General features: G+C 41.3%; 1 protein-coding gene across 3 annotated transcripts; it reads right to left on the bottom strand.

Annotated features, from left to right (window-relative positions):
• Positions 1-545: 545 nt before the first annotated feature.
• On the bottom strand, positions 546-14,879 carry LITAF (lipopolysaccharide induced TNF factor). 3 transcript variants are annotated; one of them, XM_061376086.1, is made up of 6 exons: positions 14,761-14,879; positions 10,223-10,329; positions 8,345-8,498; positions 2,346-2,528; positions 1,792-1,948; positions 546-1,465 (listed from the first exon to the last, which is right to left on the bottom strand). In XM_061376086.1, the coding sequence occupies exons 4-6, from the start codon at positions 2,521-2,523 to the stop codon at positions 1,357-1,359; spliced, it is 444 nt and encodes a 147-aa protein (XP_061232070.1). In that variant the 5' UTR covers positions 2,524-2,528; positions 8,345-8,498; positions 10,223-10,329; positions 14,761-14,879; the 3' UTR covers positions 546-1,356. The 3 variants fall into 3 exon arrangements, with proteins under 3 accessions (XP_061232070.1, XP_061232069.1, XP_061232068.1); XM_061376085.1 differs by having other exon boundaries at positions 8,345-8,475; XM_061376084.1 differs by lacking the exon at positions 8,345-8,498.
• Between the last annotated feature and the right edge of the window lie 754 nt (positions 14,880-15,633).

Genomic DNA, 15,633 nt, shown 5'->3' with positions numbered 1-15,633 from the left:
TTTCAAAAGTGAAGTGTTGAAAGATTTTTCAAAAGTTAACTTCTACCAAATATTTATAGAAGGCACATTTGGCAAAAGCAGTATTTTTTAATTTTTATTTTAGCTTTTACAGAGATTAATACAGTGCATCACAGCCTTGTATAAATGCCCATCTTTTCTAGACAGGTATCATTCAAATTCATCAAGATTTTATTCAGACCAAGTCCACTACTTAAGGCAGAGTAAAATACTTCAACCTTAAGAGCCTTGTTCCCTTATTTTTTGTTATCATTGTCTTAAATAAGCATATCCAGCTTAAGCCTCTGAAAACAGAACTCCTTTCATGTAGAAAACTCACAGTACACACCTAAATAATCAGAGAAACTCCTTAACAATCATGTTACTTTCTTAATGAAAAAAACAGTAATTAACAAAGAGATCAACAATTAAAACGCCAGGTCCTGAATCTGTGTTTTGCAGATGGAATTTAAGCCTTAAAATAAGGTTGAGGTTTGTTTATGCTTTATCAGTTGACTTGCATAAACGTACAAGGAAGTCTTCCAAGGCTATATGGGCACTTCCACTGGACTGGAGCAAAGAGAACACTTGACAGACATCTAGATCAGCAGTAAAAAAATCCCAACCAATCAAAAACCACTGAACAAGTACCTATTAATAATTCATGTATGAACATCTTTACTGTAGAGTAGAAGTATGACTAGAACTGAAACTGGAAAGGAAATTCGGGTACTAGACTGAATCACCATTAACGCATTATAATCTGAGTTGTCCATTTGGTAAAGTAGCCTCCAAAAAGGATGAAGCCTCTATGTTTGGTTCTCTTTCAACTAAGAAAGTTTTAAAGTGAATTTTAGCACTCATGAACAGATGCCAACAAATCGCTTATTTTGTCAAAGAGGGGCACTTGTCCCAGAGTGAAGCAGCTCCCTGCCAGTTTGCAAACGGTGCCGTTACAAAAGCATCAGCACTAAGCACGAGACTATCTAGTTCTCCATAGATGTTCTCCTCCCTGTCTGAGCTGACTATAAGCAAGCACACCAGTTTGCAGCATAGTTGAAATGAGATTAACTGAAGGACATCGCGAACCTGTTCTACGTAAAGCAGAAAGGGAAAACATAGTTGTCATCAACTGGTCCTGCACTGAGTGGCCCTTAAAGATTAAATATAGTTTTTACAGACTTAAGTCAGAATCCCCTCAAGCAAATTCTTACTCAAACAATCTAGCAATAAACATTACTTTTGTTTGGTTTCCAGTGACAGGATGCACAGAAACAATCAGAAGTCTCCAAGAAGCTTCAAAAAGGGCTTGTAGAGATGCTAACCAACTTCAATCAATTATCAATGTTTAAACACTGCCTATAAACGTTTGTAAGACCCAAGAAGAGTACTGCAGTTTGGACAGCTGTGATCCACATCCTTTAGGGCATCAATGCAGAAAGGAATTAAGCAGCAGCCAGCTACACACCTGCAAAGCAAAGCAGAAACAAAATCAATCTTTTATCACTTGTTACATACATAGGAAGATAAAATTTATTTCCTGCAAAAGCCATCAGGAATACTGGTGCCTTGAAGCTGTAGGAAGAGCACATATGGTTATGGAATCCATCACTAGTGTTCTTGAGCTATTTTAAGGTCATACAGGACTTAATGCAGATGTAGGCTATTCAAACGTTCAGGGTCAGGTACAAGACAGAATGAGACTGCAACAGAGCTGAGAGCTTTGTCACTCCTTAGAGCTATAAAAGGACATGTAAGAAGAGAAAAATGAAGTGCAAATTGGAATCAACCTACCCCAACAGGAAAAGGCCACCACATGACAGCCACGTCAAAGCTCCTGAGTCATACGAGAGACGTGTCACTATCATCTGATTGCAGGAAGGGCAGCACATCTGAACTGGGCGGTCACAAAACACTACTGGTTGCTGCACGTACACTGTCTGAACTGTAACTGAGCAGAAAAACACGCTATACTCAACGGGTAAATAAGGAAAAAAAGTTAATCAACTTCCTCTGAGCTAGAACCAGCTGTTAACTCAAGTATTTTGAGGCTTAGAGTAATGAAATGTGCAGTCACAAGGAGAAATCACCATGGTATTTACTAATGAAGAAACACACTGTCTTAAGAATAAAGCTGCATTAAAAAAACCACGGAGTGCCAAATGATGTTATTGATACTAGTGCACACTGAAGGATTCACAAGAACTTATTCACCTTATTCCCTTCAAAAATATGTCTGGAAGATGGAGAACAACTCTGAACCACGATGTTTCATGTTCTGTGCAACACTTATTAAACAGCCACTCAACATCTCCTTAACATGAAGTACAGTACAGTTTGAGGCTTACTGGGGTTATGCAGTGGTGAAGGCTGTCCCACATACGGGGAAGAGTTCATTCTTTTCCCATCTGGTTTCTGGCCATGTTCTGGGGTAGGATAAGGCTGAGGATAGTTCACACTGATTCCTGTTGTTTCCTCATAAGAAGGTGGTGCAGATGGAACAGGGATGCCACTCGGTGCAGACATTGTATCTAAAACATAAGAGAGAAAGTTGTAACAGAAGACATTCTTTATTGAGGGCAAGTGACAAGTAATTAGGCTGTATTCAGGCAGAAATTGAGAAGATAGCTAGATTAAAATGTACCTTCACTAGTGTAAATTGTATTGACTATTAATTCTTTCTGACAGTGTTAAATGTTAATTTTCATATCGTTGTTGCTTCCTCCCCTTTTCCTTTTCATAAAGTAGTTTTTACACTTTCTCTCCACCACTGCTACTTCCTTTATAAATTAAAAATGGTACAGCAAGGACATCAGGGCATCTTCAGTGGTATACTAAGCTATCTGGCAGTTTCTTCTAATTCTCCAAGAAAAGTATTTCAGATCCCTCTTGTTCTACTGGACAAAACTAAACAAAACAATCAAGCAGTATGATAAGCCACATGGTAGCTGCTAACTAACTTGAGCCTGGTTTGTGGTGAAGTTCAAATATTTAAGAGACTATCTCTGCTGTAATTTGAAGTAATAATAATAATAATAATAATAATAAAGTTATATTAAAGAAAAAAGAAACCCCATAGCACTATTGTGAATGAGTAGGAGAAACTGCAAATATGAGGGGGAAGAAGGAAAACAAAGCATGTTAAGAAATAAAAATACCTACAACAATATAACATTACTTTCAAAGCAACAAACTTTTAAAACAGCAGCATACTGGATATATGCAATGTCTTGTGGTACAAGACATCAGGTATTCTAAATTCAACCATTCTCCCCACTGTTCCTATCACATCTTGGGACACCATTGCACTGCAGGGCTATAACAGGACCTAAACACACCCAACATAGCTTTCTAAGTTGGCTCTCACACACTTCAGTTATCTGCAAGGTTCACAGCCCAACTTCCTTTTCTACCTCACAAGATAATGTTGTCTCCTCCCAGAGAGGAACCAAGGAGGAATGAGGTTGAATGCAGACACAGGCTAATTCAAAGCTGAACATTAAAGATCAAAGTTCAGACCCAGTTAAACTCTCAAGGCCAACCAGTGAACAATCCTTCCTTCACAAGCTGCACTGTTGATTTTTACAATCCAGGAAGTATGCTGTAATTTGGCTGCCCAATATGCAGCGTCACTATAGAGAAGGATAAGGAAAAGAGTAGTGAAAAATCAAGAGAGTAACATTGCCCATGAAGACCTTGCTGCTTTTCTGGCCCAGAAGATAAGGGGTGAACTGATAAAAATCTCAGCATAAAACCTGGCTAATCCTTAAAATTTCTGAATGGCCTTTGGGGACTTTAATTCCCAAATAAACAGAAGATCACAGCTTCTTTCACACTGAAATCAAGACACAGTCACAGAAGACAATGGAGGAACAACAGTTAGTGGAGAACCAACTTAAACTGTTATACAATGACCTAGTACACAACAGTTTCTGCACAGAGTGACCTGAATAATCCTTTAAAGCTAGAATGATTATTTTATCAGAGACATTATTATTTCAAAGTAGAGAATACTCTTGTGAAACTATGCACCTACAACCACCTTCTCCAAGATTACCTCACTCCATTCTGTTTACATGTGAGGATGATGTCCATTTGCTGTTTTCAGTATATTGCAATGCTTAAAAGCACCAGTTTACCAACCAATTCAATAAGATTCACCACAGAAATTAACATAGCTATTTTATGCATATATCTGCAACTTTTCCACTGCATACTCTAAAAAATGATCTCTCATCACCCTTTTAAGATATCTGTGTGACAGCCACCCTGATGTCAAAGCATCCCAGACTTCTAAATTAACACATGGAGTTCCACTATTAGTGAGTTATGAAAGAACTGCCCAATAAACCCCTTTTTCTTTCTTTTGGAGTCTTAAAATCTGGCTTTTTGTAGTGTTTAAAATGTACCTCTTTTCACTTATCACCCAATACATACATCACATTCTTTATTCAGGAGAACTGATTCCTTGGCAGCTTGACTTCAGCTGAATACAAGCTGACAGTGTCATGAAAGTGGCAAGCACCATGCAGGGGTGCATAAGCAAAACCAGTATCCATAGGGAGCTGAAAATGTTCTGGGAAAGCCCCCATGTGAGTACAGTATTTAAGAGACAAAAGGTAAACAGATTCCAAAGAAAAGCATCAAGAACAATCACAGAGGCTAGAAAAGGAATTCTGGGGGGAAGAAAAAAAAAAAAAAAAAAACAAACAAACCAAAACCCGAGTTTCCTTAATTACAAAAGGCCAGAGAGAATACTGAAGATAGACAGGTAGCAATGAAAAACCAAAACTGCTGAGAGCAAACTTTAAGAAAAACTGTAAGAGAAACTTTAATAAGCTTTTCTCAATGTCTATTAATAAGACTCTTTAAGCATTAGATGAATGGCAAGAAAATTATGAAGCTTTCCCTCCTGAAAGTTTTAAGAATAGATACACATGACAAATTATAGATCATTCAGCATTAAATGGATTAGAGAGTCACTTCGTATCTCTTCCAGCTGTATTTTCCATTGTTTCAACATTTGCTTTTGAAAATAAATGCAATGCCTTTTAAGTTTAAAACATCTACTTTTACATATGCTGTTTCAGAAGTGAGATGCTACATCTTCAGAAGAAGGCAAGACCAAATCCTGAACAACTGCTTGCAAATCAGCCCCCTACCCCTGGAGCACATTGCAAGACAGGGTCTAGAACTAACTGAAAACCAGCTTCCTCAGCTTACAAAACAAACACACACTCCCAAAAGCCAACTAACCAGACAACAAACCCCACAACCCCACACAAACACAACCAACAACCCCAACAACCAACAAACTCCACAACCACAAACAACCCACCCAATGCAACTATAAAAAGTTTCTCAGTATCAAATACATTCAAGTTTCAGATAAGATACAACAGTAAATTGATCTGGCAATAAGCATTAACTCAAGGATTAGATAGTAATGAGAACAAAGGTGAGAGGGACATTCTAGAAACCATTCTTTTTTTTATTAGGTAAGACAGCCTCGGTTAGTAAGTAAACTGCAATCTCTCAAGGCACTAATAGACTTTCTATGGTTTCCATTTGTATTTTGCTCCTTGCAAATAGGTGCAGAGCAACATATAAAAATACCACCAATAGAGACATGTCTGGGAAGACCAACTAACAAGTAAAACCTGTTTACAAGGAGAACAAAGGATTAATATTACAAACCAGTCCCAGATCATATAAGAAATTATACAGGATCTTAAGCATCCATAGGGAAGACTTGAAATTTTAACACCTTAAGAAATTGTACCCACCTACTTACAAACCAGCAATTTGTTAACTGAGAGATAGATGGGCACAAAAAACAGGCTGACAGCAGAAGGAGAAACTGATCCCACAAGTTTTGTCTTCTTAAAGCAGAGTCTCAAAAGCTGCTTAGAAGTAATCCGAAGAAGGGAAGACTATTTAGTGACAGGTACCTGACTGGAAGACAAGACAAAGGATAAGACAGGTGACAGGGAAGTCAAATACACTAAAAAGTTACCTGGATGTAGCATATATTAAAACCATTAGGTACCATTTAAAGCCATTGCAAACATTGTTAGACCAACAAGCACACTAGTTGCAAGACCAGGGCTTTAATACTGATATACAAGAAGTTTCCACTTAGATCTGGAAGTTTCAGATCTAAATATTATTAAGCAGATAACTGAGCAGTTCTAGATTCTGTTCCCAGATTCTCACTACTCTCTTGCTTCGGGCCTCTGGAAATGCCTGTGGTAAGACAAAGACCAATAGCTTCAGCTACCCCTCCCACATCATTCTGCTCTTCAGAAGAAACCCTCTTGTATTCCAGGTGCACAATGGTAAGGTGGACACTGACTCATGGTGCCCATGCCCAGCTGCATCCTATCTCTGGGCAGATGAGTCACTGGACTCAATTCATAAAGCAACAAAAGCACCAGCTCTCTCCTCCAGATATTTATTGTTTGTTCCTTTGCTCAAGAGAAAGAATCACAAGCACTTAAAGCTGCAAGCATTTCTCAGCTAAATCATTTCCTCCATCAGCACACATTGGAAAACATTGCCACAGGACAAAGCACCCTTCCAGTTCAATCCTTTCTGCAGAGGTCTATTGCTCTACATACAGAGGAAATCTGGCCTGGAGAGAAAAGGCTGTTAAAAGCCATAGCATTCACAGACCACTCTATTAAAATGAAACCAGATTAGTTACTTATGCTAGCTGGAGACACCAGGAAGATAAGCAACAAATCCTACTGACAGAACAATGCATGGATACTGTTCTCTCCAATGGGGAGTGCAGCACAGCTCTATGCCACTTCTACAACTGCACTAAAGCCACATGAATTTTGGGGCATGGAAGCCTTCTGAAACTGTTGAATATTCAGTAAAACTCTGGGTGTGCAGCAGTTTTTTGCAGGGTTTTGCATTTTCCAAGATTGTATTTCAGTGAATTTAAACACTGCTCCCACTTTAATTCCTAAATTCTAACTCTATACAGTAATCTGAAACCAGGAGGGTCTGCATTTGCTACCCACCCAGAATTGCCAGTCTTAACATGGCAAAAGAAGTTGCAGCCTGTACCTGAGAGCAAATATATATATATTTATATCTATATTTACATATATATTTATATATATTTTATATATAAATATATATAAATTTTATATATAAATATATATATGTACTATATATCTGTAGAAAAGGCACAGCACCTGATTAAACTTTCCTTTTATCTTGCTATTGGAAAAGATGAATTAAGTGAATCAGAATTTCTAACATAACTTATCTGAAGAACTTACCAACCAAGCATTCATTATAAAGGCAAAATTCTTATCGCCTTCTATCATCTTGGGCTTCAGGGTTTGTATCCGACTACAGTCATCTGAGATAAAACTGATGTGAAACTAGCAGCATGCTCAGCAGCAGCTACAAACTGAAGAACTCAGCAGGGCTGAATCTCAGACAAGATGACTGCCCAATAATGTTTGTGCAATTTATTAAAATATAGACTATGACCTACATAGTTTTTTGAAATAGCTGCATAGCATTCCTCAGGACACCCTCCCACAGCATGTGTTTGCAAAAAGCTGGGCAGTTTCTTCAGAATGCTAACTGAAATATCAAACTGAAAAACCTACTATAAATGAGCAGGACTCTTACACTGACCTTCATCAAGATACATACAGGCATTACAGGGAAAATAAGAATGTACATTTATTGTAGTCCAGAAGCTACTCAGGTCTTACTTTAAGTGCTCAAAACAACAGGCTGCCCTGTCATAACCTATACCTGCTACATCTGCCAGGTAAGACACATTCACAAGCTAACTTAATGCTACCATCAGCTCTAGGAAGGGAAATGTATTCAAGATTCCCTTCCTCCCAAGGGGCAAATTTACTGTAGAAGATTAGGGTGCCATGTTCTGTGTCATGCTCCCAAGTACAGAGACAGACAAAGATACAGGATTGCAGTCGTCTCGCCCCTTCCTCCTCACACTCCATTCCTGATGCAGACCAGTTAGGGGCAGAGGCTGGCTCACATGCCTTTCGGGCATCTTCATGTTGTGATAACCTAAAATTGTCCTCTCCACACCCGAACCCCAACACATGTTTATTACCATTTTCTCACCATAGAATGCATCCCCCATCTTACAAAAAATGATATTGCCCAGATGGGCATGTTGTTATGCAGTTTAAAACTGCAGCCTTCTTCTGAACACAGGATGCAAATGTGTACTCTTCAGAACACAGAAAAATATCTTTTGCTCAAGGACAAACGGAAAAAAGGAAAAATAAAAAAGAGGAGGAACAAGTCAAAAGTGGAAATGTAAGGCAAGTCATTCGTGCTTTACCCAATAATTACAGATGAATCATTAGGCAATAATTTTTTTAATCCCAGCTGGTTTCCTGACCTGCACAAGAGTCTAGGAGAAATGGATTCCACAGCAGCACAGAGGTAGCAGCAACAGCACCTCAAGGATAACTGTGGGTAGATAATCTCTGCCCCTTATCAGGAGGCAAAAAGAAAGAGATCTGTACAGTACCCCCACTAACACACCATGTGAGGAGAAACTTATGCACAGATGAGTTGCTCCTGAGAGGCTGGAGGGAAGTACAGAGTCATCCCTCTCTCCCTGTCCAGCCAAATCTGAGCCTGGCACCTGCTTTTAGTGCAATAATGAGTACTGCTCTTCTGCAAACTACCTTACAAAACAGTTTTCCTTATATGAGTTCTTTGTTAGCCACTCAGGTACAAACCAAAAGTACTCTGCTTGCTTGTAGATGGGCTCCCCTTAAGCTAAATAATTACATCCCTATTCCCTGAAATTCTTCCAAAACAACCTTTAGTATAAAGAAAATACAAATTTTAGCTTAAATCAGAATGTATGTCTGCCATGAGACATTTTTATAAAATATAAGCATAGTTAGCTATATGAACATTTGAACTAGGAACATTTTCATTACTTGGCATGGATTTGCAACCTGGTTTTGATCAAAATTTATAGCCTTAAAACAGTGCCATAGAAAATGTCCTAAATAAATCTAAGACTATTTTTACCAAAAGAAAGATCCCACTTGCAACTTCAGCTGCCTGTCACCACTACAGACCAAGTTTTAATCAGTTCCTTAGTCTCCCCGGCCACACAATAGCATAAACAGGAGTTTAGGTTACAAGAGAAGATGGCAACAACATTCGTGCAAACGAATGTAAGCAGATCATAAAACCAGACCCAACATCTCAGACCATCTGGTTTTATTTTCATAGAGCATCATTCCAAACCTCAGAATCAATACATACCCACTCACAGCAGGAAAAAGGACATTTCCATTACACATATTTATTCAGAGGACTTAGAAAAATAAGTACACAGTTTATTTTTACCGTTCATTATAAGGAATGTTGTTGAATGTCAGTTTATCTGAACACATTACATTAAATTGACTTCTAGAGATCTGTTACTGAGATGTACAATATGCTAGCAAAGGTGCCAGGCAAGACAAGAACAAGGAAAAGTAAGCCTGCATCTTGCTACTCGAATGATGAACAATATCATCAAGAAAACAAACTTTTTATAAGATCACAAGGAGATATTATTTTCTCAAGGTTTCTTAGCAGTTTTTATTTTTTCAGGACTTTCAGTGAAAGGTGTGTATCTTGGATGAAAAGAAACAAGATGTATGTAAATTCAGTCATTCACATTTGGGTACAAGACAGCAGATCTCAAGCAGGGACATACTAGCTTCTACCCAGGACAAAGACACAGTGCTGGGCACCACCTGTTTGAAGCACAGCAGAGGAGTTGGCAGGAGAAACGGGGCTGGAAGAAGGCCGCAAAACTGTGTGGCATGTGAGGGGCTTCAGCTGAGCAAGGGAGCAGGCACCGAGAGCAAAACCCAAAGATGTGCATGGCTGCCAAGAGTGCAAGAGCCAAGACACTGTCTCCCTGCCATTGCCATCCAGCCCTGAAACCCTGAAGCTCATCTAAAACTCCTGCCAGATTCTTGACCTCTGCTGCTCTATTCCCAGCCCAGTCATCTTCTAGCTATAACATCATTCACATGTCCCCATTGCCCAAACTTATTCCAAGCACCTCTGCCTCTCAATTTGAAAGACATTACCTAAGTAGCCTCAAAGCACAGAGTGCAGCACAGCTGCTCTGGGTGGGGAGAGAAACACAGGGAAACAAAAGTCTCAGTCACCAAGAAAACTTTTAAATAGTCTGACTTACCTGGATTGCAGCACGTTCGTTTCACACAGCAGAAAGTTGCTGGCTATAGACTGTGGGATCTGGTATTTTCAGTCCAGGAAAACACACACTGGAAATAGCAGCAGAGTCTGTAACCAACAGACACAAGGACAAACAACAGATTAGCTGGAAGGAAACAGAAGCTACGACTGGATGCTTTTTACTAGCAGCAAACAAAAGGAACAATAAACAAGCCAGATAATAATGCAGAATTTCCCCACTGGGACCATAGCTGCTGTTAATAATTCCATAACAAAACCACAATTAGTAGACACACTTTGGAATAGAAAGCGGTAACAAAGTCAAAAGGGCCTTGAACAACCTAGTCTAAGTCGGTCTTAAGCAGGTGACTGATCCAAATGACCTCCAGAAATACCCCATCCAACCTAAATTCTCTATTAGTAACCCAGAAAACAGAAGTTACTGTACTAGAAAAAGATGCCAAAAGTTCAGTTTCAGTTTTACCCATATACCAAATACCAAGTTATGAAAAAACCAATGCAAAAGATACCAGTCATGTTCCCAGTTTGGTTCAGGTCAGAAGCACTAATTCATCCCAAGTACAGACACCACAGGCAGCAGCAATAGGAACTGCATGGCTATTAAATACTCTTGCCCTAAGTACTGTATGTACTTGTGTATGTACACATAGTGGAATACAGACTTGGCATCAGTGTCTTGATATCAAAGGAAAGCTGGGTTTTACCAGTGGACCTGACTTCACAAGACAACATAAATATGTCTATTTGAGAACACAGGAATTTCAGACCATTTTAAGACAAGTTTGATTTTCTTGGGGTTTTTTTTTGTGAGATGATCTAGAAATTCTACATGGTTCCAAACTTGACAATGAGTTTTAGCCTTAACTCATAACCAGTTTCTCTTGTGTCTACATCATCCTTTAAGCAATTCTATACCCTAATGTTTCTCTCGTATGCTGATACTACCATAATTTATCAACTTGAGTTTTCAACCACTGCCTCCTGCCTGGTGAACTTCTGCTGGTCTTACAAACATCCATGTTGATCCTCACCACTCATATCTGGATCTGTCCATGTCAACACTGCTGCCCTCCAGGGTTTCCCATCTTTCCATTTCAATGCCATCCCTAGGAATGATCAACTTCCACCACACACCAGCTGAGGCAGTAAAGAGCTGTTATGCAGCCAGTCACCCCCAGTGCTTCTGTAGCCACGCTGGACAATTCCTCTGATGGGTCAGTAGCCAGGGCTTACCTCCCTTACTGTATACATCACGCTACACACATCTACACATCTTCTTACCAGAAGTAATCTAAAATTGCTGTTGGTTCCTGCTCTGGTAAGCTATTGATTCAGCCTTTCCCTCATTTACCATCCAGAAAAAATCTTCCCCGTAAACCTCCAACTACAAGGGCAAGGCTCTGCAGACAGACATCTCCAGACTGCAGACCTCAGAGAAGTTAAGTATTATTTCTAAATAACATAAACAAGTTGATTTGTAATCTATGACTGCTCTCTCCAAGCAAGGCAATTTCTGTATATTCCATTGTCACTCTTCAAAGTTTTAAATAAGCCTCAGGCAGCATCTCCTGATTTTACACTTTCTCTGACCATGTCTCTCAAGTCAAAGCGCCCTTTCAACACCTGAAAGATCCCTACAGAGAACACCACAATTACAAAGACAACAGGCAAAGAAAAAGAATTCCAGGCTAAGTATCCAACTAGGGATGGAATCACTCTGTCCACCCGAAGTATGGCTAAGACCCAATTCACAAGTCTTCCAACAATGACACAAGCCTCTTCACTTTTCTGGACTGCAGAAAAGTCTCTGGAATACCACTGATTGCCTTCCTTAAATGACACAGCTTTTATCATGATTTCAGTGACATCTATAAATATTTCTATGTAAAACTTGTCACAAGCATGTTCAGTGTAACCTGGGAGTGTGACCTGCTACACTGGAAGTGTAGTAATACATCAGTAAATGTCACTAATGTTTATACATTTCAGTAGTCCCATGGTCTTTCCATTAGACTAAGTGGAAATGCAGAAAGGTTTATTAGAGAGGGAACTGTGTACATAGTCCAGTGTGGGTTTTACAGTAGCCACGTAGCTAGGGCAAACACAGGAGCTGGTACAGAAGGACAGCCGTGCCTACAGGTGCGGTGTGTACACAGGAACAGTAGTTGTGGTAACCCCACTTCCTTTAAGACAGGCATTGTTCTTGCACACTGTTCTCATGCTCACAGCTCAGCTTTGGCAGACTGAAGAGGGAACAAGACAGCAGTCAAAGATGACTAAACTCAGTAAGTTTTCATAACTGTATTTGTAGTACCCAGTATTCCACAGCTTTATTTTTAAAAACCACTGACCTCCTGTTTTCTTTAGAAAAACCAAAGTTTCCCCTTGTGACTAAACTCAGAGCTGAATGCTGATGCTGCCCCTGGTCCCACTATGCTGGTTCTGGCTGGGGAAGCACAAATTGTTAGTAGAGGACAGTGCTGGGAACAGCTGACACCAACTGCCCAAAGGGATATTCCAGACCACATGATACCATGCTCACCAATCAAACTAGAAGGAAGCCCCAGGCACTGCTCAAGGACTGGCTGGGCATCAGTCCTTTGGTGGTAAGCAGTCGTTTACATTTGCATTGCTTGCCTTTCATAGGTCTTATTTCTGTTATTTTTCTTTACAATTATTGTATTATTTTTATTTACTTCAATTATTAACCTGTTTTTATCTCAATCTATGAGTTTTCATACTTTTACCCTTCAAATTATCTTCCCCACCACACCTGGAGGGAGCAGGTGAGCAGCTATAGGGTACTTAGCTGCCAGCTGGTGTTAAACCACCACACACAGCTGCTTCTGCTGCACGGACACTGCTTGACCAAAGACCATCCTCAGCTCTGCTTTGCTGAGGAGCAAGTTCTAAGAAGTCAGCACCTCCTCATAGATTTAAAAGTGTTTGCGATCACAACTTCTCACATGAACACGTCTAGTGATGATATTTCACGTTCAATCCTTACTTTTAAATGATGTTGCATTTAAAACACCACTTGCACCACTGACTAGTTTTGGACAGCTGGTTCAATTTTAAAATGACAGCTTTTTCACCTTGCCCTATCCCTCTTCCTGAAAGCAGATGCAAGCATGTCTCAGGACTTCGCAGCACTTGGCAGTATCCCTGCCTTGGCAAGCGCCTCTCCTGTGCCTTCCTTCTCACCTTTTAGTATTTAAATCTGAAACACAGATAATATTTACCAAGTACTACAGTGAATGGTGTAAAACTAAAACCATATATCAACCCCTTTAAGTTATCTATTAAAACAGAAATGAAAATACAAGATGACATCAGGACTACAACACAATCTCTTCAAAATACTTATTGTGGAGGTAACCACAGCTTCAGCTTCTGAACTTAATTTAGCTAGCATTCCTGATGCTTTAAATGTCACCTCTGAAAAGGTATTTGAACTATTCCTTCATACAGCCGGTGCAAACATGCATGTCAATCCTGAGCACTACTTGAAGATTAGCCTGGGGACAAGAGAAAGAAGGCAACGACCCACCCCTCTGCTTGGAATGAAGAAAAAAAAGGAAGAAAAAAAAAAAAAAAAGAAAACCCAACAAAAAACCATCGTGGACAACACAAACACACTGTTGCCTTTCCCCTACTCTCTTACTAAAGTCTGGCATTTGATTTAGTCCATTAAAATTCCTACTCTTGATTTCTTCACTAGAAATCCGAAGCTGCTCTCTTAAACACCAGAGGTAATTACAGGGGCTCCCTGCACAGCAGGGTCTGAGGCAGCTGCTGGTCAGCAGCACCTGGAATCAAACACCGAGTGAAGGCTAATTCTTTTTATCCATCAGGTTCATCGGAGCACTTGGAATTTTTGCAGCAAGACCTAACAGAGCACTTTGTTAGGCCACTATCCCAGTTATCTGAACTCCAGGCAGTAACTTCCCAGTTTAAGATACTATTTCTCAGCAGGTTGGTACAGTTGTGTAAATTCCCCAGGCGCTCATGAGAGAATAAAATTCAGCAATAATTACCCAAAAGCCTACGCCATATTACTATTTTAGGACATCAACCGGGGCTACTTGGGTCACACTGCCTTTTACACTGACAAAATCGAAATAATCCTGTGAGCTGCTTCAACACGGGTCCCAGTAACCCCCTCCCCGGAGCAGGGCAGGGCCGTTTTCCTAGGTCGGCTCCTCAGCGCAATCCCTGCCCACCGGGCGGCTTTCCGCCCGGCTGCCGCCCGCGACGCTGGGGTTTCGCTTCCCTCGGCCCCGGCTCTGGCCCCGCCGGCCACAGCCTCTCCCGGCCCGATTGCCCACCGGCACCGCTGGCTCCCGCAAAGCCCCAGCTGTCCCCATCGCCCCGGGCAGAGAGCGGGTCCGGGAGCGGTGCCCGGCGCTGCGCCCCCCGAAAGCCTCCCACCGCCGCCTTCCCTTACACCTCGCGGGTCCCGTCCGGCAGCAGCCCGGGCGCCCCCAGCATCGCCCGTAGGAGCCGCGCGGCCCTCACCGCTCCCAGCGGGCTCGTGCCTCTCCTCCTCGCCGCTCGGGTGAAGCCACCGTCCCGCAGGGATTGTCACGTCCCTTCCCGTCCGCACCTTGCCCTCCCCTTCCCTCGAGGCCGGGGCAGGTGCCGCGGGACCTGCCCCTGGGAACAGCCCCCCTCCCCCGGACCTACCGACACCGCTCCCGAGCGCCGGCGACAGGTAAAAGGAACAGTAGAAAGGTCCGAGGGAAGTACAGCTGTGACCCACGCCCACAGCCGAAATTGGCGTCAGTGCTGCAGGCTTCGCAGCTCCTGCGAGAGGGTCACCCGGGTAAAACAAGCAGTCTTCAACTTCCCCCCATCAGCGTTGCCAGACTCCACATTTTGTCGGACAGGAGGAAAACCCCTCCCCTAATCCTACCACACCCGTTAGGTTAACAGGATCAGTAATTTCAGACATGCAAAACCCACATAGTGGTTAAAGGAACAGTGGTTTTAACTAGTGCCTCTACAAGCAATTAGACTGAACTCAGTCTTTGGCAGATACAGAGGATATCACTCCTTCCTCTAGCCGGCCCAACAGCTCAAACAGAAAATTAATTACTGGCCAGACCGCTGGAAATGATTCAGAAAGGACTGCCTCACCTGCTAGAGTTTAGGTGCACCCGTTGGCAAGAGCTGGTATTTAAGTTCTTTAGTCTACTTTAGTCTGAAGGAGTCAATAACCCCTGCGCTCAGCAGGGATTGTGCTTTAGACCTTCTGGCTGAAAGCATCTAAAATCTGTTAAAAATCTATCTTTGTGGTTAAATTCTTTTTCAGACCTCACCCTAAGTAACATGTATAAAGCTTCAATTCAAACCCATCCCAGAGCCAGGATTCGAGTTTCATAGGACAAA

The sequence above is a fragment of the Neopsephotus bourkii genome, unplaced genomic scaffold, assembly GCF_033783945.1.
Source record: "Neopsephotus bourkii isolate Nb327-2 ecotype Australia unplaced genomic scaffold, CSIRO-AGI_Nbou_v1 NB_1706, whole genome shotgun sequence".
NCBI lineage: Eukaryota > Metazoa > Chordata > Aves > Psittaciformes > Psittacidae > Neopsephotus > Neopsephotus bourkii.
The sequence above is the reverse complement of the archived record's forward strand: the minus strand, read 5'-3'. Positions and strand labels throughout refer to the sequence as shown.